Consider the following 26,892-nt stretch of genomic DNA (forward strand, 5'->3'; position numbering starts at 1 on the left):
CAAGTTTTTGCAGTTAATCTTATGGTGAGATCTGCAGCCATTGTTTTGACATTTACAGTTACTGGAGGTTTTAGCCAGGGCAAAGCATCATGTCCTGTTTTGTTTCTTTGTAGTTTGGAGGTGCACACTGAGAACTTCCTGTGCGAGGCTGCCGAGGGCCCGCAGCGCCTGTATGTATACTAATCCTGCATTTCCCCATGCTTTGCATTTCATACTCTCAGACTTTGTACATGTGTTAGCCTGGAGGCTTCTTCATGGAATTGGGTGCATGGGTGTCTTTCTCAATTCTCGCTAAGTCTTCTCAATGGAATTTCCATAAAGTGGATCAATTTGGAGTTATGTTTGACAAGGTCAGCTGAACTGACAGCTTGTCTTAAGATAATGCTTGTTATGGGAAAGAATTATTTTTTTATAAAAGTCACCAGTGAGATTGGAGTTGGATGCCCACTGCACTTTTCATCATGAAAGTCTCTGTTATGAGTATAACCACAGAAAACTTGTGAAATTGTTTGTACCTTGAACATTTTCACTCAGATCATATAATTGCACACTTGACTTTCAAGTAATGTTAGAAAATATGTACGGGTGCACACGTGTGTGAGTGTGTGCGAGCGCGTGTGCATGAGCTACATTCAAGTTGTAAGGGTATTCATAGTAAGGATTGGTATGTTGGTGTGTGTGCATGAATGCAGAGCTACATTTTAAGCTGTAAGACTATTAAGAGCAAGGCTTGGTGTGTTCTTGTGCTCGATCCTGTAGTAAACACTCCAAAATTTGTTGGGTAAAATTTATGGCAGTCATTAAAAATATGAGTGCTAGTGCAGAGTTTATCACACGTTGCAAATAAATTGCTTTGTGTAAAATTGATATTCAGATACATGCTTGAAAGGATAGGTTCACTAAGATAATTAGTTTTGACCTATCAAAAAGTTGGGACTGTAGAACAGAATTTTTGAATTTTTAACTTAAGCCTTTTGCTTTCGTACTCAAATTTAAATTAAAAGTATCTACTGTTAAAAATGACTTGTTATGATAAAGTAATTTTTAAAAAAATCAATTACAGCTGTTTATCTGGTCCCATACCAGATAATATTAACATGTCTGAGCTGATGACCAAACACAATTTTTAAAAATCATAAATGAATGAATCTTGACTATAAAATAATAGACATGGTTTCACTATACTTACATGACAAATCTGCCTGACACTCACTCATCAAGATATTTGCTTACACATGCCTTTCCTTCACACTTGTGTCTGCACTATGGCAACATTTAAATTCAGTGTAAGAAGTAGCACAAGCTAGTTACGTTGCATTAATCAGAGTATTTAATAAGATAATATATACATCAATATGTAGTTGGTACTTTCAACCAGCTAGATAAAAGACCTAATAAATAGCATGCATCAATTTAAGAATAGCCATTCTATGCATTAGTAATGAGCTCACTTTTTAAAAACAATAAATCTATTCCCTTCCCCCTTTCTGCTCCTGACAATACCATTCATTATATGTTCAAGCATTAAACTAACATCTAACACAGTTGAACACGCATCTAAAATTAGCTTAAGTTGTCTAGATTGATAAACAAATCAGACAACTAATTCAGTGATACATGCGTCTCAAATACCGGCAGTCATTTCCACATGCTAGGAATGTACAAAATGGCAGTAATGCCATTTGATGCTACAGCCAGTGGGAGTAGCTGGAATCATAAGAATATTCTTTGACATTTTGTGACATCATGATGTTGATCTTTTTCTGGGTATGGTGATGCTTGTAGGCTGTTTCTCAAAGATGAAAGGAAGTTATACTCTTCAGTTGATTAGTACAGTTGTGTTTGATGGAGCATTAATTTGAGGTGGATGGGTCTGGGTCAGATTTTGACAGAAATGTATATTAATGATATAAGTATTGCTTTAGTAAATAATTTTAATGAACAATCTGAATTAATTGGAGACTAACCAGCAAGAATATTGTTGGAAAGTTGCACTATTTGGAAATCTAAGTTACTAATCAAACTTAAATATTTCTGGCAGGAAGAATGTGGAGGGTTTGAAGGGATTTGTTATCATTTGAGACCAGTAAACTGTCTTGATTTTAATGGCTAGTGGTAATGGAGAGCTAGGAAACTTAACTAATAACATAATGAGGTTTTTTCCTTGAATACACATAATCACAGTTTAAGAGTTTACCAATGCTGAAAATGAATTTTGAAACTCATGTTACATTGAAATGTATTGATGAATGGGGAACATAACTGTGTGTAGGTGATAACAGAAATCAGGGGGTTAGGTTTGAATACAACTAATCTGATGATACAATTTGAATATATTTAACCTGATGATAAAAGATAGTTGCTGGAATGAATAACCAGGGCAGATCATTCAAGAACAGCAGTTGTGCATGCTTCACTGTTATTGGAAAGCTTGGAACAGAGTAGGCTATAGAAGACTTTCCATGTGAAAGAAGGGGCTAGATGTTTCTTGTGCCATGCATGAGGCAGCACTTGCACAGGTTTGCTTGCCGTGGAGATGTTTACTTGCACGATGCATTTCAAGCATGCATTTTCACCTTTTTATGCATTACTATTACTCTGATCTTTCCTGAAATGTGAGTTTTATTCTGTAATGGCTTGCTAATTGTATAATAATGCAGATTACTTGAAAATCTGCCCAAGAATGTTATACTTCTGTGTAAAATAATGAGGGACCTAAGTATAGTTTAATGCAAAATAATATAAATATGGCCAACAACCTAGTGGATCAGTATAATTTTATGTAAAATTAATTTGGATAAAAAAGGCAATCAAAAGTTAAACGAATGTCTGTAATAATCAAATGTTCTAGCTGGATGCCAGAGTTTCATTCACTTAAAACTGAATTTCAGTTTTAAAAAAAAGGGTTTTTAGGTGGGTTGGGAGTTTGAGCAGCCATGTTTGGCTGGTCCATCAGTTTGAGCCGCTTTTAGTTTGTTGGCTCATATATTCGATTCTGCAGTTTAAAAGTTTGGGATCTAATAGTGCAGCAAACAATAAGACCTGAAAACATGGCATGTACACCCTCTTAAAACCATGTTAACACAGTGAAGATGGATCATTCAAACCTGATGTCCATCTGCATAAAAATTGTGCAATTTCCCACAGGTGGAGCTACTGAAACTAGTGTTTCAGAGTGCAGTGGGTATTTTACATTCCTTCTTTCTTATAAAAACAGAAAACTTTAAGAAATTATTTTCTACATTAAAAGAATACTGAAAACATATCAAGCCACCATTTTTGTGTTTGTATACAAGCTTGTGTTACTGCTACTTTCAACTTCTTATACATGAATACAAAAATGTAAGTATTGCCTTAGAATTTTGCTTTTAAATCCCTTGAATAGTGTTTAATAGAGATGTGAAACAGGACTGTCTCCTGGGTTAGGAAAGGGGAGAACTGATGTGAAGAGATTTAAAAAATATATATTTAGACAGGCCTAATGGTTCAAAATGCTCACATTTAACTGACAGGTATAGCACAGATTTACAAATAGAAAACATCTTTTAAGTAAGTTGTTGTCTGCCAATGCTAACACTAGAACATTTCTATAAAATGCCAACACAGGCTTAAAAGAACATAACATGTCTACATCCTGTTCTAGTTCTTCATTTGTAGTCATTTACACTTAATGAATTATTGGTTAGAGCTAGTTTAGGCTATGTAGTTATGTAAAATAGTACGGTTAAATGGACAGAGAATCATCCTTAGACTTGCAAAAGTTTTAAGTTCACTCTAAGAAAGGGTGATTAAAATATAAACATAAAATATATATTTAAAAAGCTATCTTGTTGAATTGTAAATAATTAAACTTTCTGGAACAATATTGAGAGATGCGTGATGATTTTATTTTTTTCTTCTAGGCAGTGGAGACAAAATTTGCATTGAAAACTGCTTACTTATGTTAGTTTGAAAGCAAGAGGATAAGTACTGGTTAATTACTTGCAGAGGAGATTAAAAAAATACGCTATAGTATTTTGAGAACTTAAAATAGGCATAATTTTGGGGGGCTTTTTAATTTCGGAAAAGAAATTCCAGAATGATTTGCAAATTTCGAATTGAGTATGGCTGCTCAGATTTAGTTTCTAAGTCTTGAAACTGTACATAAAAGATAAAAGAAAAGCTATAACATGTGCGTGCGCTGGAGTGTAGGGAAGGTGTGTGTATGTGTGATTTTGTGAGAGTAGAGTAGTAGAAAAATGAAAGAGCTTATTTTTCATGCTGATGGAGCTTACACTTAAAACAAGGCTAAAAGAAGAGTGGACTAAATCAGCTGTTTAACAAAAGTAGGTGAAAAACGTGAAGGTTAAAGTCCTCTTGGAGATGAACAAACTTTTAAATAGATATAGAGGCAAACATTCAAAGAAAACAGTTTTTGAGTAGTATAGCCTGTCACAGAAAGATTTACATTTGTGTCAGCAGCATGTGAAAGTGAAAATGCCCAATGTATGATTATATTAAAAAACAACTTTCTTTATCCCATCAGGAAATAGGTTAGTGCTAGTGGTCTTTTTTTATTTACAAATCTTTCACTGAAGAAAAACTTTAAGGAAACAATTCATTAACATTAATTTTGGCTAAATTATTTGGCAGAAAACTAAATCTTTTTTTCCGAAAATACAAAACATTTTTATGCATTTGTGCCTGATTGATTATCAGAGATCACAAAGCTGTGGGGCGGCGTCCATTTGACAAAATGGCTACACTCCTGGCATACCTGGGTCCACCAGAACACCGACCTCTTGATTCACAGTAAGTGAGAGAATTTGACAAGATTTATTTAGGGTACTAACATATTGAGCAGGACAATCAAGAATTCAGTTGGAGTTGAGACATGACTTTTTTTTTTATTCATGCAAAGAAAGCAAAGTCTTGAGGAGGAAGTCTTTTGCAGGAAGTTGGAAAATTTTTAACATTTAAATAGCTTGTCAAAGTGTGCGAGCTAGTGGAGAGAGACAGTTACAGTGTGACAGCTTAGAGAGAGACAGTGTGACAGCTAGAGAGAGCAAGAGTGATCTTGTGACAGAGCAAGAGAGTGTTACAGTGTGACAGCTTGGGGAGAGTGTGACAGTTGAGACATCTGCTGGGCAGGTGGAGCAGCATGGACATGACGAGCACTAAGTTTGAGGAGATCATGTCCAAGCACAACATGCATGAGAAGGACGAATTCAAGTCCCTCAAAAACTTGCACATCTTCTACCAGGCTGGAACGTCCAAGGCAGGCAATCCTGTCTTTTACTACATTGCCCGCAGATACAAGTAGGTGTCTTGTGGTTGCTAACCTTGTCTTGTTGCTCTGCTCACGTTGTTCCATCTGGAAACATCATTAAATGCATGCTTTGTTCATGACTTAAAAGAGATAGAAGGTAAAAGTAAAGAGTCCTGTATCCTAGTTGTTGTAGATGCAGTGAATGTAAGTTGTTCATGGCATTTAATGAATGTAAGTGCTTCACAGTGTCTAGTGAATGTAAAGGACTCACAGTGTCTGTTGGATATAAGGGATTCACAGTGTCTAATGAATAAAAGGATTCATGGTGTCTAGTGAATGTGAAGATGTGTGGGGCACAGCCTGTGGAAGAGGGATGCCTATTCTCTCCCTTCTACCGCTTTACATTCCAGATAAAAGAGGTTCCCATTTTACAAACTGCTAGGTGGTTTTCTAGCCACTGATCCAAGCAGGCTTTGCATTAACAGCCATCTTCACAGCGGCATGCACCATACATCAGACTATTGAGACTCTCCATATAAGGAATACATTGTCATGTAATGCTCTCATTCTGTCATGATAGGGTTGGAGAGATCAATGGAGACTTGCTGATCTACCATGTACTGCTGACTCTCAAACCCTTTTATCACAAGCCCTTTGAGCTGGTCATTGACTTCACTCACACCTGTTCAGAAAACAGGTTTAGGGTAAGCGTCGAGTAAACATTTTACCAAATGTTAGAATTACTGTAACATCAGTAATCAGGGCAGTCATTGTCTTCATGTTTGCTGATAAATATATTTTATTAAATAAGACTATATCTTCTTTGACATCACTAGTTGACATGACCATATAATAGGCTACATTTGCACTTTAACCATCAAAAGTTGACTCTCTGGTGGTGAGGTAGTGTGGCGTACTTCACTGGTCAGGTGACTAACAGTCTTCAGTGTTAGCTCACTGTCAGGGAGTCAACATTTGCAATGATGAAAGAGGAAATGTAGTTTGTCATCTATGGTCATGTCATCTCAAAGAAAGAAAATTTAAAATTAAAACTTCATTTTATTGGAGAGGAATCACTGAAGTGTGGCTGACAGAAGAGTAATATATACAGAATACATTATTTTCAAATTGACATGATGATAACCATTTACATTCAGCATTGTAATTTTTATGCTTTTTCAACTTTGCTCTATATAATCTTTTGAATCTACTGCAACACTGAGGAACAAGGCAGTACTGTCAGTTACATTTTGTGCATGAACAAGTACTGAGTAAGCAGAAATACAATAAATGTGTTTTGTGGTTGGATTGCCTGAAAGCAGGAAGAAATTTATTTTATTTACTGGATTTTCTAGGGCTACAGGGGTATCTTTTTCGTTAGTCCTTTGTTGAACTACATCATGTACCATAATCTGATAGTCAGCAGAAATTGATGCTGGATTTTATTATACATACATTATTTTGAATGCATAAGAAAGCAGAATTGGTTTTTTTTTCAGAATAATATTGTACAATACTGATTGGCTGTTTCAGACTGATTTTCTGTCCAAGTGGTTTGTAGTGATGCCAGAGATTGTTTATCAAAATATTACAGCTGCATACATCTACAACTGTAATTCATGGGTGCGAGAGTACACTAAGTACCATGACCGTATTCTGACACCATTAAAGGTGATTTGAATTTGTTCCTTTTGAAAATCGTTTGAAAGACAAATAACAAGAGAAAGAAGAATAAAACATTGAAAAATGAAAGGTGTTTCTGTTAATAATACATTTTAGGACATAGAGTAGACATCTAAAATATTTTCCAATCTTTTTTGTGTCGAAGGACTTATTTAGAGCTTTCTTTTAGAGACAACATTAGTGTTTTATAAGCTGTGTATAAATCACTGATGGGGTACACAAGAGTTACTGATTAAGGAAAGTAGCATTCTACTATAAAATTTTGGAAGAATAGGAAACTGGCAAAGCCACTTAAGACTGCAATTTGGAAGGACCCAGTTATAGATCTTGGACAGTTTATACCTCTGATAGCACCAGTGACATTTGTGTTCCATATTTGTAGCAATACATAAGATCTCTTGTCTTTATTTATTAGCCAGCATGTTGCTAAAGCAATTTTGACAAGATATATTCAAGTGAGATATGTTGTTGCAGAACAACAGAAAGCTTATTTTCATTGATCTTCCCGCAAAGCTGTGTGATTTCATTGACCCAGACCAGCAGAAATTGCCAGGAACAACCGTCTCCCTTGAAGAGGACCTGAGAGTCTTTAACAATGCACTGAAACTGTCTCACAAGGATACCAAGGTCGCCATCAAGGTCTGGGAATATTTAATGTTAAATTTGAAATGACATAGCATATGCTTTTCACAATTGATTTCTAACCAAAGCCAAGAAAATTAAACAAAAATCTTGGTATTAAATATTAATGTAAAAATGTAGAGTAATATAAAACAAGGAAGAAAAGAGATCGCAAAAACCAAACTTAAGCAAAAGTCAGATGTTGAGTAAAAGAACTATGTTAGCTGCACTGAAATTGACAATACTGTCTTTAAACCATAGAAAATGAGTTCAATAAATTCAAGTCAGTTGTTAATATGTCAGTCCTTACTAATGCACAACAATTTATCAAAAGACTAGGCAATATTCATGCTGTCAAGAATAGTTATAGAATGTGAAGTGACCCACATAAGTAGCCTCGTAAATTATAAATTAGTGTATAGTTTACATAGACCACATCCATGACTCCGTGATACTGAAGATTATTTACTAACAGGTTGGACCAAATGCCATTCAAGTCACCTCTTCTGAACGGAGCAAAGTTCTGGGTCACCAAGTCTTTCTTAATGATGTTTACTATGCTGCAGAGATTGAAGAGGTATGTTTATTTAAAGTCTAAAAACAAGAGTGAAATACTATGATCATTCAACAAGAACTTGTAGCAAGGTATAAGTCAATACACAACAGAGAATTTTTCCTCAACAGTATATGTTGGTTATTACAAGATGAGGTAACTGGCACAGTAGCATATTTTGTTGGCATTAAAATTTTTACTTTTGTTGCTGAAGAGAAAGTTGTGAATGCTTGAAATTCTTGTCTGCACAATGTCTGGTTGATGACAGTCAGTTTACTCTGACCATTGCCTGCAGGTATGTCTGGTGGATGACAATCAGTTTACTCTGACCATTGCCAACGAGACGGGGCCACTGTCCTTCATCCACAACGACTGTGACAACATTGTGCAAGCCATCATCCATATTCGTACTCGTTGGGAGCTGTCGCAGCCCGTATGCGTAGTGTATTTTTTTCTTCCTCCTTTCTTTATTCTAACTGGTTAAACAGAGTTTAAAATAATCTTCTTATTATATAGATAGAAGCAAACGAGATAGCTTTTGGACATTTAAACAAGATGTAGAGTTAGATGACAAATGTGCAAACAAGACTTGGCACCTAATAAGCATGCATATAAGGTAAACATTTAAATAACATCCTAATTAATATTTGATCAGGATTACAATTAAATGTGCAGACACATGTTTTGTTACTTATACAAATAAAATGTGTTAAAAGTATGTAACAACATGCAATTAGCAAGTTGAAAACAAAAGCAGGCTTGAGATACAGGTTGATTTCAGAACAAAGCCAGACATGACATGATTACAGTATTGTCTCCAAGCTGCAGTTTAGTGAGAACCAAGAGCTCATATTAATTAAATACACCAGCTACACTTCATTGACACCACAATTTCTTTTCTTTCAGCAAATGAAATGGCTATTTCAATTGCTAGTATCTTGCACATGGAATTATTTGCTGGTATTTTGGGATCATGTACCAAGCATACTAAAACCAGCTGTTTGAAAATTAATTTGCTCTCTTTTAAATGGTAATTTTCCTTCGTAGTGGTAACATGGTTTTCAAAACTAGCACATATTGTGTTGGTTGTTGTGACCCTACTGAACCTGAGAGAGGAGATAAAATTCAGAATTTTGTCAAAATGTTGCACAACTGTTACACTGAAGAAAATCATGGCATGTAAGGGTGCTTGTAATGAATTGACAGGCTAATTTTGATGCTGATGTAATGTAATGCTTTTCATCACAGCTGCTTCAGCACCAGGTAAAGTTATGCAGTACATTTCATGCAAAGCATTGTTTCATTTTGATCTTCTGATCACCAAGCTGATACCTACACCTATTGTACTGGATGAGCAGCAGTCTGGCCTTTTTAATTGTTACTATTGTCCTTGTATTAAAAAAATGTCATCTTAGAACATACAGACATACTATTAACTCAGCAGATGAACATGGTATACTATGCTATGTAGAAAAAAGATAATGAGGTGCTTCTATCTTGCTTGGCTTTAAATTTTGTGAATAAGCAAGTCTTGTGTGATACATTTTGATAAAGACAGTATGTTACTTATAAAATTGAGCTAGCTTTTAATTTGCATTGATACGTTACCTATTTGGATTAATGTTAACTATACATTGCTTAATATCATGCTTAATGTTAGCTATACATTGTTGTTATTAATGCCTACTATCATGTTTTAAAAAGACATTTACATCTTCCTACAAGATTAACGAGGTTAAGATGATACCTCCCCACCCCCAATACAGACAATAAAGAAGATGTGGTTCATATCACATTTTACAGCCCAACAATAAAAATGAGTATGGCAACACAATGTTGTCAAACTCCATACAAACTTTTTCTACTGTTACTATGTTACTGTAGCAACACAGTGTTGTCAGAAATGTTTCATACTGTTGCTATGATCCTGTGGCTGTGATGCTGTTAATGATTTGCTAATTTTCCTTCTATTACCATGATGTTGTTAATGATTTATTTTCTTTCTTGTTTGACAGGACACAGTAACAGTGCACACTAAGATCAGACCAAAAGATGTCCCAGGAACATTGCTGAATGTTGTGAGTGCCTTCCCTGTACAATATCTTGATTGGCTCACTGCAGGAAGGACAGGGAGATTGGGAGCCAATAGATGACCTTTCTTTGTTAACTCATTTTTGATTGTAGGCAAGAGTGTGCAAAGTAGAGTCAATTGTTGAGGTTTTCAAACCTGAATAAATGTTGAGGTGAGTGTGGGTCAGTGTGTGGTTTAGGTGGAATTAGTGATATGAGCAGTGGTGGACTGTTCAGGTGAGTACTAGCAGAGAGGAGGATAGTGTGACTGCATTTTAGGTGACAGTAGTGTGGACACCATTGCTCAGAGTTCATGGACTGCTTAGATAAGGTTCAGGTGACAGTGTGGCCAACATTGCTGAGAGCACATGAACATCTCAGATGAAGTATTGTGACATTGTTAGCAATAGTCTAAATGGAATGTTTAGTGGTGTGTGTGTGCAATAGACCAAGTGGAATGTTCAGGTGAGGGCTTCTTATGTTGACAATATCCAGAACAGAGTACTTTTGCAAGTGTCTGTGGAGTTAACAAAAATTGGGAGGATTTCTGGCTGAGGGTGTCTGCTGCTGGTAGCAGGGCGAATAGATTTATTAGATTGTTAAAAAATAATTGAATTAAGTTTTAAACTGTGGGTTATTTGTAAACTGTCATGACAGGGTTTTTCAATCATAATGACAAACAGGCAGTGTGATAGCTCATATTATTGTAATAGATTAAAGTATTGTGTATTTTATTTATGTTAATTAGATATGTAAGCTAATTGTTGGTGATGGCTGACAGGACTGTTTACATTATAGTACTTGCATGTACATATGGGTTACAGCCATTACATAAAAGTTAGATGCATTGGCATCAGGGTTTTGAAGGGATTATAAAAGACCTACAGACAAGACTAGGGGAGGCAGGGTTAGGTGAGAATGAGGCTGTCTGGATGGTGATGACTGTAGCAGAGAAAAGCTATTTGATTTGTTGCAGGCACTGCTAAATTTAGGCAGCTCCGATCCTAGCTTAAGATCAGCTGCCTACAACCTGCTGTGTGCCCTTACTCAGACTTTTGACCTCAAAATCGAGGGTCAGCTTCTAGAAACTAATGGTATGCCCTTTTACTTGCTAGATTTTACCATGACATGAACACTTTTCTCCCATCATAAATAACAGTTTTGCTCTGAAATTAGAAAGTAAAGATGTTTTTTTTTTCATATTTCTCTGTGAATAACACCAAAATGTTTCCTGGCTGTTTTTGCCAATTATATGCATTTTAAATAGAGCAGCTTTAGTGTTTTTTATTTGCTTATTAGCACCTGGTTTGTTCTGCATTGGTATGTAGTGATATTGTACAATAAGAACAAGATTACTTGTTTGTAATAACTACATAATTCCATACCTAACACTTTTTTCGTATTATATAGAATTAGGTCTTTAAGAATATTCTAAATCAGTCGGTGCAGTCCTGAATAAAAACTCCTTAAATCCCAGTGAAAATTGGGGAGTCTGCTGTGTGGCACATAGAACACATCCATGTGTTATGTATCATCAAAAGGAAAATTAATTACAAGAGATTGTTGTGTACCTCCTTGTACTGCCTTCCCCATGAGATAAAGAGGAGGGAAGATGGATGCTCACTATTGTTTCACATCTCTTGGAAAGCCACCTGCATGGAGCTGTTCATGGGAGGAGTATATCCTGCTCAGTGCTCCAGCCCAGGAGCAGCTCCCTATATGCTGGAGAAAGATAGGTTCCCTGTTCCTGGACATACAAATAACACACACACACACACACACGCACATCTATATGTTCATATTTTCTGTCTGCATCCATCAGGCCTCTGCATCCCTGCCAACAACACTATCTTCATTAAGTCCATCAGTGAGAAGCTAGCAGAGAAAGAACCACACCTGACCTTAGAGTTTCTGGAGGAGTGCATCCAGGGCTTTGGCAACTCTAACATTGAGATGAAACATCTTTGTCTTGAGTACATAACTCCTTGGCTGCCAAATCTTACCAGGTATCTAATGAGAAATTAAAATAATAGTTTTCTTTCTTTTCTGGCCCTATTTTTATTTGTTTTGGTTCATATACACAGGTCTGTCAGATATCCTGCTTATGCTTATTTATTTTGGCTAGAAACTCAGTTTGTAAAGCGGAATTTAAAATTATGTTATTATCTTAATTGATGTCCTTTTTTAAAATTTATAGATGTCAGTGCATGATTGTTGCATTTGCAAAAGATATTTCAGTGCTATGATGTATCATTCTCTGTATGCTTTTGTTCATGTGTCTAACCTGCATAAATATAAGGGGAAGTTAATCTCAAAAGCTCAGCTTCAGTTCTCTTTCTCCTCTATTCAAAATAGAGTAGGCGATGTGAATACTGCTATAGACATGTAAGGCTTATTTTTTGTCTCTCAGTCTTATTGACTTCCATGTTGTGTAAAAGGCTGTTTCCATGGCTATCAATCTTGTTGACTTCCCCTTGCTGTTGCAGATTCTGTAAACAATCAGATGAGAATAAACGCCAGAAAGTGGCATTGATTTTGGATAAACTGATTACTATGACCATTGAGGAAGTGGAGGTATGAAAAAAAGATTATTTTGAGCCACCTCTTTTTGTGTTTTTGAAATAGTGAGGTGATTTATTTGGTGTCTTGCTTATTTTAGAATAAAAAATTTTTGGTAGAATGTAAGTGCACAAATAAACATTGATAATGTTTCAAAACTTTGGAAGAAGTGCTTCCTTCCAAACTTCATCGTTTCTTTTCTTGATCATGACAGATGTACCCATCCATTCAAGCCAAAATCTGGGGGAACATTGGACAAATTGCAGATCTGCTGGACATGGTGCTCGATAGCTTTATCAAGGTAAGTCTTTCCACCTTCAATACATTTGCTTTTTATAGATTGGCCGCCTTGTCATATGTATTTTAGCTTATTCAATACGGGTTTAGCAATGCATTTGAACTATAGTTATAAAGACGTTTGCAGTCACAGGTGTGAACAGTATAAGAAGAACAATTATTTACTTGTGTACTGCAGCAGACTTTCTTTTGAATTTGGTGGAGCCTATCGTGTGTGTGACATTCACCAGTTTTAATGTCTGCTTTTGACTTTTAGATAGTACAGTCTATTTCTGTATATTACAAATCTATCCAAAGCCTGTGTAGCCCAAAATCTTGCTAATAATTCTACAGTTTCTTTGTTAACATGCTGCTATTCAATAACTTTATTGTTGCATGACCCTTGATCCTGTGTATGAGAGACTGGCTGTAAATGTCACTGGAAAGATCGGGGAGATAGGATGTATGGAAAGGGGACCAGATCCTACTTGCATATTGTTGTCCTCCGAGATGGTGTCAATCGCCGCCACTTCGACGCTCTGCGCCGCCTTCTACCTCGCCTGCTTAAATTCTGGAGCTTCGCGGCGTATTCGTCGACCACCTCATCACGTTGCTGTGGCACTGATTTTTATTTTTTTCTTTCCGTTCGCCGTACGCCTCCACTAGGACACCCAAGATCTTTCTCGGCGTATCTCTTGCGTCATGCGGAAGCATCAACACTCGACGTCTGGCAGGTCCCTCCAGCGAGCTCAAGATGTAACCACGAGCCGCATTCTGACACATCGGGTTTATGGCGAGAGCTAACTCGACCTCTGTTTCAATCTCGTCGACACTCGTTGGTCCACCGGCAAACTACTGAAAGCGGACTAACTAGTATGCTCGTAGAGCCTCTGCCCACCCAACGGATAGCATCATGGTCCTCTCTATGTACTAATCTTCTGTCGTGGGCTTCTGCCCGTGATAAACAAATGTTTCTTTTTGTTCAGCAGTGCTTTTAGGCCCTTGGTCACCCAAGGTTTGTTGTTAGGATAAACATACACTGCCTTGATGGACTGGTGCAATCAACACTATTTTACTCCTCACTTTTACTCCTAACTGTGTGTTAAATGTCTGTATGTGTATGTGAGCAAAGACAAATTTCTGTCCTCCTGGGCAGACAATAAAGTCTGTTTTGATTTTGATTTTTTGATTTTGATTTTGGTTGTTCACATGTTAACATAAGTATAAATTGTGACCTTTTGTGAATTCCCTTGCCTTAAAACTTGTAAACATTTTTGAGATTCATGTACTGCAAGAATTGCGGTTATGAAAGATCTTTGCATGGCTTGACAGTCCTGGAACTATGACTATTGGTAGTCCATCTAGTTCTGGAAAGTTCTCAAAGGCAAAGCATGTCTGAACTTCATTGGCTTTAGGCCAGTTTGGGGCATCTAAACTTCTAAAATGATGTCATCATTGTGCATGTTATTTGTTAATGTTATTTCATTGCTCTTTCTTCCCTTTGTTTGCTGTTTTCTTAACAAGGTTTTTTCTGTAGAATCCTATTTTCATTTGATTTCTTCTCTGATAAAATGTCAGACGATGAAAATTGTGTTTTAAAAGCATAAATTAAAATGTGATTATTTGTTTCAGCGAAGTGTAACTGGAGGCTTAGGTTCGATCCAGGCTGAGATCATGGCAGACACTGCCGTAGCCTTGACTTCTGCCAATGTTCAGCTAGTGTCTCGAAAGGTCATAGGTCGTCTTTGCAGAGTATGTGGTCTTCCTTTTATTGGTGGGAGTGAAGGGTAGAGCGTTTTCAGAAATAAACTGCACTAGGCAAATCCACATTAGCTTTAACATAGTTGGATCAGGGATGATTCATATAATAAAACTTCATACTGATCAAAATAGTGGATCACTGGAGTCAAATTAGTTATTTGCTTTATAATTGCAGCTGATCGACAAGACTTGTACATCACCAACACCAACTCTAGAGCAGCACTTAATGTGGGATGACATAGCAATTCTTGCCAGATACCTTCTTATGCTTTCCTTCAATAATTCATTGGATGGTAATGGCACTAAATGTATATGGATGTATAGCTGTTTTTACGAGGGATGATCAGCATCAAAAATGTTTGTTTCTCATCAGTCACACCTGTATCAGTTTTGGAATACACGAATAATCAAAACAATGTTTCATCTTGATACTCATATTAATGCGTGATCATTTGTATATGAATGTTTGTGCGGGTGCATGCATGCATGTACACGTCAAGATCATGGCTTGTTCAGATTGAAAAGGGAGGTAAAAAAATGCTTTATTACATTAAGTAACGTTTTCTGAGATATGTGAATGTATTGATGGCTACCTTACAGAAAAAGCAAGACTTTCAGGTCAAATACGGTCTGTCCACAGTGGCCAGCCACCTGCCCTTCTTGTTCCACATTGTGACATTACTGGTATCAACCGGCCCACTCTCACTGCGAGCATCGACACATGGATTGGTCATTAACATCATACACTCCTTATGCACGTGCTCCCAGCTCCACTTTGCAGGTCAGGTTGTGTGTGTGTCAATGCATGCATGTATGCACGTGTGCGTACAGATGTGTATGATTACCTGTATTGATAGAAGTCTCTCTGAGGGTGAAATTATATTAGAGCTGATTGCTTACAGAGCTAAATATGGAATTGCAGCAGTTCCACCAAGCACAAATGTAAAAACGGCAAGCATGTGTTGGTTCAGGCAGTTGCACCATGATTGCTTTTCTACATCGATGTGTTGAAATGTCAGCACTTCATGGCACTATCTGGCGGACAGTGGAACTGTTCAAGTACAGTGATAGCCATGGAAATGCATGATGAAGAATAGCTACATATTATTTTGGTGAAATTTTAGTGCAAGTTAATTAAATGATAAAGATCATTGTGACCCATGAAGACCATAATGGCAGCATTATCTGGACACATTTTACAGGCTGTTTATTTGATCTACAGAGAGCACAAAGCAGGTATTGAAGCTGAGCCTTGCTGAGTTCTCGCTGCCCAAGTTTTACCAGCTTTTTGGCATAAGCAAAGTCAAGTCGGCAGCAGTCAGCGCCTTCCGTACAAGCTATCGGCCTGGTGACCGATCATTCACCATGTCTCCACCAGAGAATGAAAAGATGCCTCTCAGTTCTTTGGAGGCTATTGCTGATGCCTTGCTGGAGATTATGGAGGTACTAATTATTTCTAGAGATAAACTCCATTCTTCAACACTCCATCACTACTTACGAGTGATAAAATGAATGAGCTTCATTTCAGTCTTACAGTTTAAAGGGATAAACTTTTCCTGCCACATCCTACATAACCTAATCACAATGTTCTTTGTACAGGCCGCATGTTTGTTCAGTATTACATACAGTTTAAGCCGATAAAGTTTACCTGCCACATCCTGTGTAAAGTAATCAAAATGTTTTGTGTACAGGCATGTATGAAAGACATTCCAAGTTCTGAGTGGCTACAACAATGGACAGACTTAGCTCGAAGGTGAGTGTTTAATCTCTAAGAAACAAAATATTAATCTTAAAAATAATGGAGCACAGTTGTTCATTGTTGCGTGATACATTGTATATAGTACAAATACTGTACTTGCTATTTCATCTTAATCCCTTTACTCCCTTATCCTGTTATGGGCAGTATAAACTAGAATAATTGTTTAATAATTTTTCCACAGTTCAGGAAACATTGCTTCTTTTTCTTTAAAATTGTTGGAAACAATTGCATTAATAGCAGTGCATAAAAATTTAGCTCATTTTGTTATTTTGCCATCCAGTATCTCATTGCTCCTGTTTCTTGCTGCACATTATCAAAGAACAGTTTTCCCTGTTACCCCTCAATTATCCCTATTTACCCCAAGCTATGGATCATGTAGTTTTTTTTAATGTTGCTGCCCTTACCTCATGCCCACTGTTCAGTTTGGATGGATGGTGGTGAGATAGTGAGTTGAGACTGTACAATAAAGGTATCTTTGGCTGATTTTGTGTCCTGATAGACCGAGCTTGTACTGGTGATGTCTGTTTACTGGTTGTCATGGTTACTTAATGTGTGTTCACTAGACTGGTGCCTGTGCTCAGTGGTTTCATTTTATCATTAACAGATTTGCCTTCCAGTACAACCCAGCTCTGCAGCCACGTGCGATCATTGTGTTTGGCTGCATTAGCAAAACAGTCACAGACTCTGAGATCAAGCAGCTTCTCAAGATCATGATGAAAGTCAGCGTCATGTCCGTGAGTCCAGCTCACACCAGCATGATTAAATAAGATTGGTTAAATCTCCAGTATTCAGATCCTGCCTCCTATTAATCCGAAGTTAAATAATATTCTGAAGGGACAGAGTAGTACACTGCAATATATCTTGTAGAATATTGGATAACATTCCTCAGCTTTACATAAGCTTTCCCATTCTTAAATATTTCATTTGCACAAGTGTATTTTTGTATGCATATGCCTGAACGGTTTGTTCAGTCTTTTCTTTGTATAGATATATGTATATGATAACATTTAGCAAAGATCTTCTAGAGCTATAATTTTGTACATGCTTGTATATTTATGGAGATGCTACCATGAAGAGGTATGCTCGCATGCCTGTATGTATAGTGCTTTGAGTCTGGCTGATGCTGGATAAAGACGCTAAACAAATGTGCTATTTATTATTATTCTGTGGTGTGTAAGTCTATACTTTGTATAGTTAGTGTTATCTTTAGTCTGTGTGAGTGTTCAGTCTATGTTGAGTATTTGTGTGCACAATATTGGAGAGCGATATACTTTTGCCTAACTGGTTCAAGGAGACTACTGTCTCTTTGTCTCACCCCCTGAATTTGTGTCACTTTAGTTTTTCTCATTGGTCTGTGCTTTTTGATGCATCATTTACCTCTGTTCTGGATCGTTCTTCTGTGCTTGTGCCTGTGTCTGTGCCTGGCCATTTCTGCATACAGACCTCTTTATCCACTAGTGGTCTCTGCTCTTTGTCTTGGCCATATTGTGTGAAGTTTTTCCCTTTATTTCTTTAATGAATTCTTTTCACATCACTTCAGTTTTTCCTTTCCTGTTCTATGAACCATGCAGTTTTCGCTCTTTATTGATCTATGGGGTGCTTATTTGCTGATTAGATTTTGGAAATAACACATCTAGACCTAGGTGCTTTGCAGACAATTTAGCTTCACGTGTATAAAGGTAGAAAGTACATGTTCCTATGAATGTTGATGTTTGTTACAGGCTTTAGAGTCCTACATCGATTTGACTCTGGTGGAAGCTGTGGTTATGTGCTTGACTAGACTTCAGCCGCTTCTGAGATCAGTAGGTTTGAAAAAATCAGATATTTTCTCACTTTTGACATTTTTTAATATTTTCTTATTTGAAAGATGTGTTTGAATTAGAAACATTAAAATTACGCCTGGCATAACTGGCTTATTTTGGTGTAAAATTATTTTCAAATTACTAAATCTAGTTTATTGAAAGATAATTTCTGACACCAGTCACTGTTCTTTTCATGAGATACAAACTTTCAAACATTGAAGAGGTGTCCTGTCAAATACTGCAAGAGCTGCATGTGTTACATGTGTTGACACATTTTGTTTAGAGCAAACATTGGTTAGCACTAGTTCCTTTTAGCTGTGTTCTGAGAGCAACTGACGGGCATAGGCATCTTCATTCTTTGTGGGAGAGAGAGAGAGAGTGGATGGGAAAACAACTCGGGGAGAAGAGTTAGTCTGAGAGATGTGGGGCTGGGGGTAATAGAAGTTTGGAAGGAACAAGCCTGAAGTTTTGGTGAGGGAAGAGGGAGGTCAAGTCAGTTTGGGAAATGTCTGAGGGATCAGAAGATTAAGTTTGTAAAGAATGGTTGCAAGTCTGAGAGTGGTTATGGAGGGACAAGTTTGGGAAGGACACAGAAGCATGAGAGAAGGAAGGAAAAAAAATCTGGACAGGATGTCTGAGAGAGTGGGAAGGGTTATGGAATGACACATTTAAGAGGCACAGCAGAAATTCTGAGAGAATGATGAACAAGATCTGTCTGACTCTTCTGCTTTGTTTGTCAAACAAGATTATCCTTAGTTCTTTTTACAGTTTCTAACAAGATTTGTCTATAAGTTCATGTTCTGTGTCCAATAGGAGTCACCTATCCACAAGTTCTTGTTCTGGGTGGCTATCTCGGTTTTACAGCTGGATGAGGTGTCATTATATGCAGCAGGGTTGGCACTTCTGGAACAGAATCTGCACACACTAGACAACATGGGACTGTTTGACAGAAGAGTATGTGAAATATTACCCTGATTGATTTGTACAGTTACGCTAACTGATTGTAGGCAGAACGTAAGTGTTACACTGATTGGTGGAAACAATGTTACACTCGCTGATTGGTGAGGAAACATAGTGTTGCTCTAATTGGTGGTGGAACATACAGTTTTACACTAACTGATTGGTGGCAGAACATACATCATTACATTGATTGGCAGTGAACATACAGTGTTACACTGATTGATGGTGAACATAGTTTTACACTTATTGATAGCAGAAAATAATCTTTACCGTGATTGGTGAGAACAGTGGATAACAGTGTTACACTCACTGGTGAGATAACTGTTAAACTGATTGTGGTAAAACACACAGTGTTACACTAATTGGTGGTGGAATATAAGGAATTGGTTAACATTAGTAGATTAGATTGAGGTCTTAGTTTGCTGTTTAGGGGTCTATTAACTTGGTTGGTGGTTGGTTTTTTTTAACTTGCTGTTTATGTGCCTTTTTTTCCCCAGCAAGATAATGATATTTATTTTTGTGTCTAGAGCACCTTCCTAAGTTCAGATTGCCCATTGAGACAAATAAAGTTGGTCATTGTCATTGTCTATTCTGATGATGTTTTCTTAGTCTGGTATTAACCATGAAGTCTTTCAGAATGTTGATTAATTATTTTTTTTTTACTACCTCCCTAGAAACAGAAATTGTTGTGTTCCTGAGGTGTGTGCACTCTGTCGCCAGCTTGGGACCTTTGCTGCTGTTTTTAAGCACTAATTATAACCTTTTCACTGTCCAGCCTCTAATTGAGCTCTTGCTTGTGGATGTTTTTTATCAGTTCAGTTCCACTGGGCTCACATGGTTGTACAAATTCAGTGCTACCATAAAGATTTATGAATTAGTCCACTCACTAATAGTTCTTTTAACAACACTAGACATTTTAGACAACAAGTCCAATGTATCTTTTCGTCCATCAGCTGTGACATAAGAAGGATGCAGGAATGTACAAGTAATAAAGATGATGCTTCTAACACTGTTGCCTGTTGTTACTATGGCAGTCGTTGGAGGACATCATGATGGAGACCCGTGAGCCTCTAGAGTGGCACTTCAAACAGCTAGACCATGAAATGGGGCTCAGCTTCCGCACAAACTTCAACTTTGCATTTGTCGGCCACTTGTTGAAAGGTGAGATTGACAGCACGTTTGGGTTTTGCTTGTACTGTGATTAAATATATTAATGGTGAAGATCAGTGTTAAACATACATTATGACATTATTGTTACTGATTAAATATAATGACTGGTGAAGATTAGTGCTAAACATGTGACACTGTTGTTAATGATTGAATATAATAAAGAGTGAAGATTAGAACTACATTATGACATTGTCATTACTGCTATTCTGTCATCTGCCACAACTGCCATCAGTAATTGTTGACATTAATATTGCTCTGTGTTGCCCTTAATACTTAAAGTCCAGGCCTTGACCTTTCCCCCAGGTACGAATGAATTTGAAGTATTTTTAAAAATCATAAACAATAAACTGAACAAAACGTTCCTACCTCATTCCATCATAAAATTGCACTTTCTTTTAAATTCAAAGGAAAGTAAGTATATCAAATAGTATTTCCAAAAACTTTTATACATGCTTACACGTAGTTGCTGATCACTGCAATATTTAGTCCTTTATTCAGTGATTTTAATGGTTACACTCTATATAGAAATGAATAAACATAGGATGATGATGAACAACTTAATGGTCAGAAATAGGCTTGACACTAATGACAAATCACTAGTTGTCTTTGTATGTGCACTGCACTCATCTCATCATTGGCTTTTTTATTATTTTTGAAAGAAAGATACATCTGGAAACGTTTCAAATTTTCAAATTAACATTTTTCTATTCTTGTGCGAAGTGATGTAATTGTTTAAAATGTGATCTACCGAGCTAAATGACTGGATTTTGTCCCCTTTTGTTTACATAGTTTTAATATTCATTTATGATGGATACAGGTAGGTGGCCCAGACTTAACAGTTGCTGAAAGGGCTTGACAAATAGGTCTGGCCTAGACTCGAAGAGTTAAAATTACAATTAAGCTGTTGTTGACAGTGACATAAGTTTACTTCACATTAATACTGCTTATTTATGATTAGTATAAAATTTTCACATTCACTGTTGGAAGTAAAAGTAAGTTCTTGTGAATTTTAGGGTTTCGACATCCTTCACCTACTACAGTGTCACGGACTATTAGAGTGTTACACCATCTGCTAACCATCACAGTTAAACCAACCAACCGTGACAAATTTGAAGTGACCACAGAAACAGTTGCCTACCTGGCAGGTATGTAGTAATACCATGCAAGTAATGTTACTTCATGATATTTATAAATGTATTTTGAAAAGCATTGTATAGCATGTTATTTCTATGCATTGTGTCTGCTTGATCATTTATGAAGGGAACCAAAAGGCCTAGTCATCCAACCTAGCATGATGGATGTCCATACAATGAATGCACACTAGGAGCTGGCTGTTTTATATAATTTGTGTACAAAGGAGTGACCATTTTGTAACTAGAGCTCCTTCCCATGTTCAAATTGCCCCCTGGGACGAATCAAGTTGATCATTTTCATAACTTGTTGACCTGCTTAAGGGAGGCTTCTGCTGCCAGCTTTATAAACTATATTATGTCTATCCAGATCTTAGCCTAGACCAGCACAGGTCAGCGGGGGAATGAATAAATACACAATGAACTCATGAACAGGTTGACCACTACAGGTCAAGGGGGGGGAAGGAATGAATACACTTTTATGCTCCTTTTGTCATTAGCAAGTAAATATTTTTTGTAACAAATGCCCAGTTAGCCAAAGATCTCTCTTCAGGTCAATTATCCTCTTTGTATAGAGAAAATAAAATGCATCTTATCCTTTAGGTAATGGGCATAAATAAAACTATTTCTGAGTGTGATTAGAAAATGTTTTTAAAACTATCTCCTGTAAAGTGCAACATTTTATTCTTTAGAAAATGTTCTTTAAAATGTATTTGAACACAACACACTTTTATATCACTTAAAAGAATGTAATAAATACAATCTTGATGCAGAAGTTCTGTAAATATGAACCCTTTTATTACTAGATTTTTTTTTTTTTTTTTTTTTTTTTTAAAGGAGTAACTAGATGAATAGCTGGGAAGTGACTGACCTGCTGACAAGAATTGCCCATTGTTTTTTGGCCAGAGTTCATTGCATCACTTAGCCAGTCTGGAACTGTAATTCATCAGTTCCACAGAAAGGGGCATGGCCAGATGAAGATCACTGGCATTTTTGGTCCCGGCTGAGATTTGAAGAGCTGAAATAATGAAGTGACACTGTGCTTTGTTCATGGATCTTAAAACACTTTTAAGCATTACATTAGGGTGAAGAAATAATGTATGCTTTAGTCTTATTCCTAGGTGTGCTATTGAAATAATTTCCATTTAATGTAGGATTATTTATTCGTTCAACGTTTCAAAAGCGCATCATTTTGCTTATGGTTTCAGCACTGGTCTCAGTATCAGAGGAGGTGCGCAGTCGCTGTCATTTGAAGCACCGCACAGCACCATACATCAATCCTGACTCCCCATCTAGTGAAAGCCTCAATTCTGATCTTGCATCAGGTTCTGGTGTAAACATTTCTGCCACCATGTCAACCTCCACTTCAATTTCCTCTTCCTCAAGCACTGTTGCTGGCATGAGTGGATCTGCATGTGGTGGCTTGAGTCCTGGGGCTGCTTCTGGTGGACCACCACCATCACTAGGGTTATCACAGCCACCTGGAACATCGCTAGGCAGACGCCAGAAGTCCTGTGATCTTCTTGATCAGACAGCAATGACTGCTGCGCGGCAGAGTAAGAATGGACATCTTACACAAAGTCAGGTATGCTTTTTACATGAGGACTATCTAGATTCTTTGAAAGTGCTGTAAGGTTCAGAAGTGTTAATAAAAGCTTTTAATGTCACAGAGTGTAATATTTTTACCAGTTTATGATAGGTAATCTGCCAGCCTTCCAGAAAAGAACACTGCAGTTCTCTTCAACATTATGATAAAAGTTCTTTCAGCTATCTATAACCTATGCTGCTTTCATTTTATAGTCATGAATTTTTTATGTATCTTAGGATATCATCTACCAGTATCTTTTCCTTTCTTCTCTCCTTAAGATCTTTTGTTGTGTTCATCATAAACATCAGGCTTTGTGTCTTTTAGCCACATCTGCTTCAGGTAACCAGCCCAAAAGTGTGGCGTAGCTTAGACTCTGCAGACCCCAGTGGCCAGCAGTGTGGGTCTACATCACCAACTGCCACCACCACTTCTCCTGTTGCTGTCATACCAACCCCACCAATCCCTGTAGCAACATTTAACATGACAAGACAGCCTTGGTCAAAAACTCGAAGCAGTTCTATGCCAACTCCTGGGACAAAAAAGATGGACACAGGCAAACCATCTTTGCCTCCCCCACGCAGTGGTCGAAGCTCAGTGTCCAATGAAAACAATGTTCTTCTTGACCCAGAGATTCTGACTGACTATCCAACTCAGGCTTTAGTTCTCACTGTCCTGGTAAGTTTACGCCACTAATGAGCCAAGTACTGCAAGCACTTAAGAAGCTTAGGTAATTTCTACCGTTTAGTCTTGTTGATTGATTAGATGAATCTGTTAAGAGATACTTTTTAACTGTTCACACTGCCAAAGCTTAATAAACTGTTCTGTGTTTATTATATTTTTCAGTCTCAGTTTTCCAAAACATTAAAAAAAATTATGTGTGAAGACATTTGTCATTGCTTTACCATATTTTGCAACTGGTTTATTCTCCAACCGTTGTACCCACAGTTTCGTCTGTTGCACTGTTGTTGCGATGTATGCTTAATCTAAGGGAAGACCAAGGAATAGCTAAGAAGGCAGGAGGTGACATTGTAGCCACAGCTGGAGTAACTATAACTATTCGATAATATAATGACTTCTCATGCTGTTTACCCTGATTTCTGATGACTTCAGGCAGTGGTGGCATACTTAAAGGAGAAACCACTTAGCAGCGTAGTGGTTAAAATGCTACCTTGTCACCACTGCAGACACACTCAGTCAGGGGCGCCCAGTAGTGTAATGGTGAAAATGCTTTCTTGTTACCACTGTGATAAAAAGTTCCTGGTTCATATCTCGTCTAGCAGGGTTTGGCCAGGATAGGTCATTCACTGACCACATTGCCACCCTCCGTATCATCATTGAGCAGTCTACTGAGTGGCAGTCCCCCTGTATATAACTTTTTTAAACTTTGAGAAGGCATTCATAGTGTAGACAGGGACGTCATCTGGAGGATGATGATCCACTATGGCTTTCCACCTAAGCTCATAAACATTATTCAAGGGTGGTGTGAAGACTCATCCTTTGCCAAGTTATTCACGCCAAATTCACTAAACCTTTTGTAATGAAGACCATCATAAGAGAGGGTTGAATTTTATCACCAACAATCTTCCTGATGGTCATAGACTGGCTTATGTGCAAGACAACCCAAGACAACAACACTGGTATTTAGTGGACCTTCACCAAACAGCTAGAGGACCTGGACTTTGCAGATGACATTAATTTCCTCTCTCATCGGCAACAACATGCACAAAACAAACTGAGTAAGCTAGCAGAGGAAGCAGAGAAGACTGAAGACCGAAGTGATGAGGATCAACAGCAAGTAGGAACTCCCAATCCAACTTCAAGGACAGAACATCCTGGAAACAGACCCCTTCACTTATTATTATTATGTCTGCAGCTCTGTGTTCCTCCAATTATTTGAATTATGATTAGATTTTTGAAACTATTTGATCATAAAACTATTGTCATTCTTATTTTGAAGATGTCTTCCAAAAACTTCATTATTTTTTAGGATACATAAAACAGTTTCACTTCAGAACGCGCAGCACATACACCACATCAGTGGAAACAAATAACAAAAATAGAGATGGAACAATTAAAAATTAATATACGTTCTGCATTATATTTGTATGTTAAAGAGCACATTTGATAGATGTGATATTTGTTTATTTATTTCAGGCAACACTCGTTCGCAATACAACTGACGAGAATGAAACAAGGATCTTGTATGAATATCTGGCGGAAGCATCAGTGGTTTTCCCTAAAGTATTTCCAGTTATGTAAGTCTGGAATTGCTCTGTCTCCAAAGTGTTTCCAGTCAAGTCAGATGTTTTATTGTTTATTTTTTGCGCTGTTTGATCTCCAAGGTTTTCAGTGCTGATGCCTGGGAGACTAGTATTTTGTAGTGTGTTGACAACAAAAATCAAGAGGGAAAAGAGGAAAGAAAAAAAAAATTACCACGAGGAAAAAAACTTTGCTTTTACAGCCACTACTGTTTGTATCTTCATTACCACCACCATCAAAACCCTCCTATTCCCAGAAGAATGTGTGTTTGTTGTTAATCTATACAGTCTAACAAGAAACACAAAGATCATATAAAATGTTTTTGTTTTCCTTAGTCACAGCCTGTTGGATGCCAAGATCAACAATGTGTTATCCCTGTGCCATGACCAGGCCATTTTAAATGCTGTCCAGTCCATCATACAAAACATGATTGCTTGTGAGGATGCCACGCAGCAGCAGTTGTCATACCTACAGAGTCAGTTCCTTTTCTTCCTTTTGCTTTTCTTTAAATTTTTAGTTACTGAAATTTAGTTTTGATTTCAAGTGACTTTATTTTTTAATGGACCTGTTTCTGCGGCTTACTGTTCTTGGCTTTTTCAGAGTTGCATCTCCTGGGCAAAACATTGATACATTATATTGCGGATTGATTGAATTTGAAAATCTTCATGTTAGAATCCTAAAAGAAATCTACAGAAACAGAGAATCGACACAACAGAACGCACTACAGAAAAGAAACATCGATGAAACTGATTAATGCACTAAAGAATTGGATTTACCACCGGAGCCAGACGCTCAACAGCAGTCCAGCGAGATCAGTTTACAAAGCAGACTGATAGAATTACTTTTCCCAACAGACAATCCATTTTTACATGACAGAGTGCTTTAATAATGCACCAAGGATTGGGTTGTACGACATTTTCAATTTCTTCATAGAAAACAAGAAAGATTTTACAGGCAGGCATATTCAGTACAGCTGACGTAGAGGCATTGTTTTGTTGGTGTTACAGAGCTGCACTGATCTGGCACCTCTATGTCACAGTCTTCGTGTGCGGCAAGGAAAAAGTTAAAAGTATGTTCTGCATGATTCATTGCTGAAATTAAGATGGATTCCTACTCAGTCTCTAATGAATGTCACACTAAAAAAAAAATCAGCACAGTCCTCAGCAAATAATGCAGAAAGAGTTGCTCAGAATATTGAGAAAACCAAGGTTCATTAATAAAGTTTTCTGTTGCAGCTAAAAGGAAAAAAATATTAAAATCTTTAATGTCAATTATATTTAGAATTTTATTTCATATTTCAATTTCTTGTAATGGCTTTGGTGTTGAGGTGTGCAGCTACATTTTAATACTTATGCATAATACTAATAAGAGTTAGAAAAACTTGGGTTAAATTAAAAAAAAATTCTTAGGTCAAAAAATAAAGTTATAAAAGGTAAAACGTTATAAAAGTTTG

General features: G+C 37.1%; 1 protein-coding gene across 10 annotated transcripts in view; it reads left to right on the forward strand.

Annotated features, from left to right (window-relative positions):
- Window positions 1–26,892, forward strand: part of LOC112561054 (neurofibromin-like) — a 76,268-nt gene that overhangs the window by 43,087 nt on the left and 6,289 nt on the right. For 3 of the 10 annotated variants that reach the window (XM_025233234.1, XM_025233231.1, XM_025233232.1), the window contains exons 36-62: window positions 114–170; window positions 4,699–4,791; window positions 5,131–5,298; window positions 5,829–5,952; window positions 6,782–6,919; window positions 7,406–7,570; window positions 8,028–8,129; window positions 8,401–8,544; window positions 10,121–10,183; window positions 11,152–11,269; window positions 11,998–12,181; window positions 12,662–12,749; window positions 12,949–13,035; window positions 14,643–14,762; window positions 14,947–15,064; window positions 15,412–15,552; window positions 15,994–16,214; window positions 16,463–16,524; window positions 17,135–17,264; window positions 18,252–18,332; window positions 19,146–19,286; window positions 20,327–20,453; window positions 21,476–21,607; window positions 22,801–23,177; window positions 23,505–23,855; window positions 25,335–25,435; window positions 25,775–25,914. In XM_025233234.1, the coding sequence (XP_025089019.1) occupies window positions 114–170; window positions 4,699–4,791; window positions 5,131–5,298; window positions 5,829–5,952; window positions 6,782–6,919; window positions 7,406–7,570; window positions 8,028–8,129; window positions 8,401–8,544; window positions 10,121–10,183; window positions 11,152–11,269; window positions 11,998–12,181; window positions 12,662–12,749; window positions 12,949–13,035; window positions 14,643–14,762; window positions 14,947–15,064; window positions 15,412–15,552; window positions 15,994–16,214; window positions 16,463–16,524; window positions 17,135–17,264; window positions 18,252–18,332; window positions 19,146–19,286; window positions 20,327–20,453; window positions 21,476–21,607; window positions 22,801–23,177; window positions 23,505–23,855; window positions 25,335–25,435; window positions 25,775–25,914 (3,773 nt within the window). Of the gene's footprint in view, window positions 1–113; window positions 171–4,698; window positions 4,792–5,130; window positions 5,299–5,828; window positions 5,953–6,781; window positions 6,920–7,405; window positions 7,571–8,027; window positions 8,130–8,400; window positions 8,545–10,120; window positions 10,184–11,151; window positions 11,270–11,997; window positions 12,182–12,661; window positions 12,750–12,948; window positions 13,036–14,642; window positions 14,763–14,946; window positions 15,065–15,411; window positions 15,553–15,993; window positions 16,215–16,462; window positions 16,525–17,134; window positions 17,265–18,251; window positions 18,333–19,145; window positions 19,287–20,326; window positions 20,454–21,475; window positions 21,608–22,800; window positions 23,178–23,504; window positions 23,856–25,334; window positions 25,436–25,774; window positions 25,915–26,446; window positions 26,509–26,892 lie in introns of all 10 variants that reach the window. The other 7 variants (XR_003098646.1, XM_025233235.1, XM_025233236.1 and 4 more) reach the window with 7 other exon arrangements.

Source organism: Pomacea canaliculata, linkage group LG4 (assembly GCF_003073045.1).
Source record: "Pomacea canaliculata isolate SZHN2017 linkage group LG4, ASM307304v1, whole genome shotgun sequence".
Lineage (NCBI taxonomy): Eukaryota > Metazoa > Mollusca > Gastropoda > Architaenioglossa > Ampullariidae > Pomacea > Pomacea canaliculata.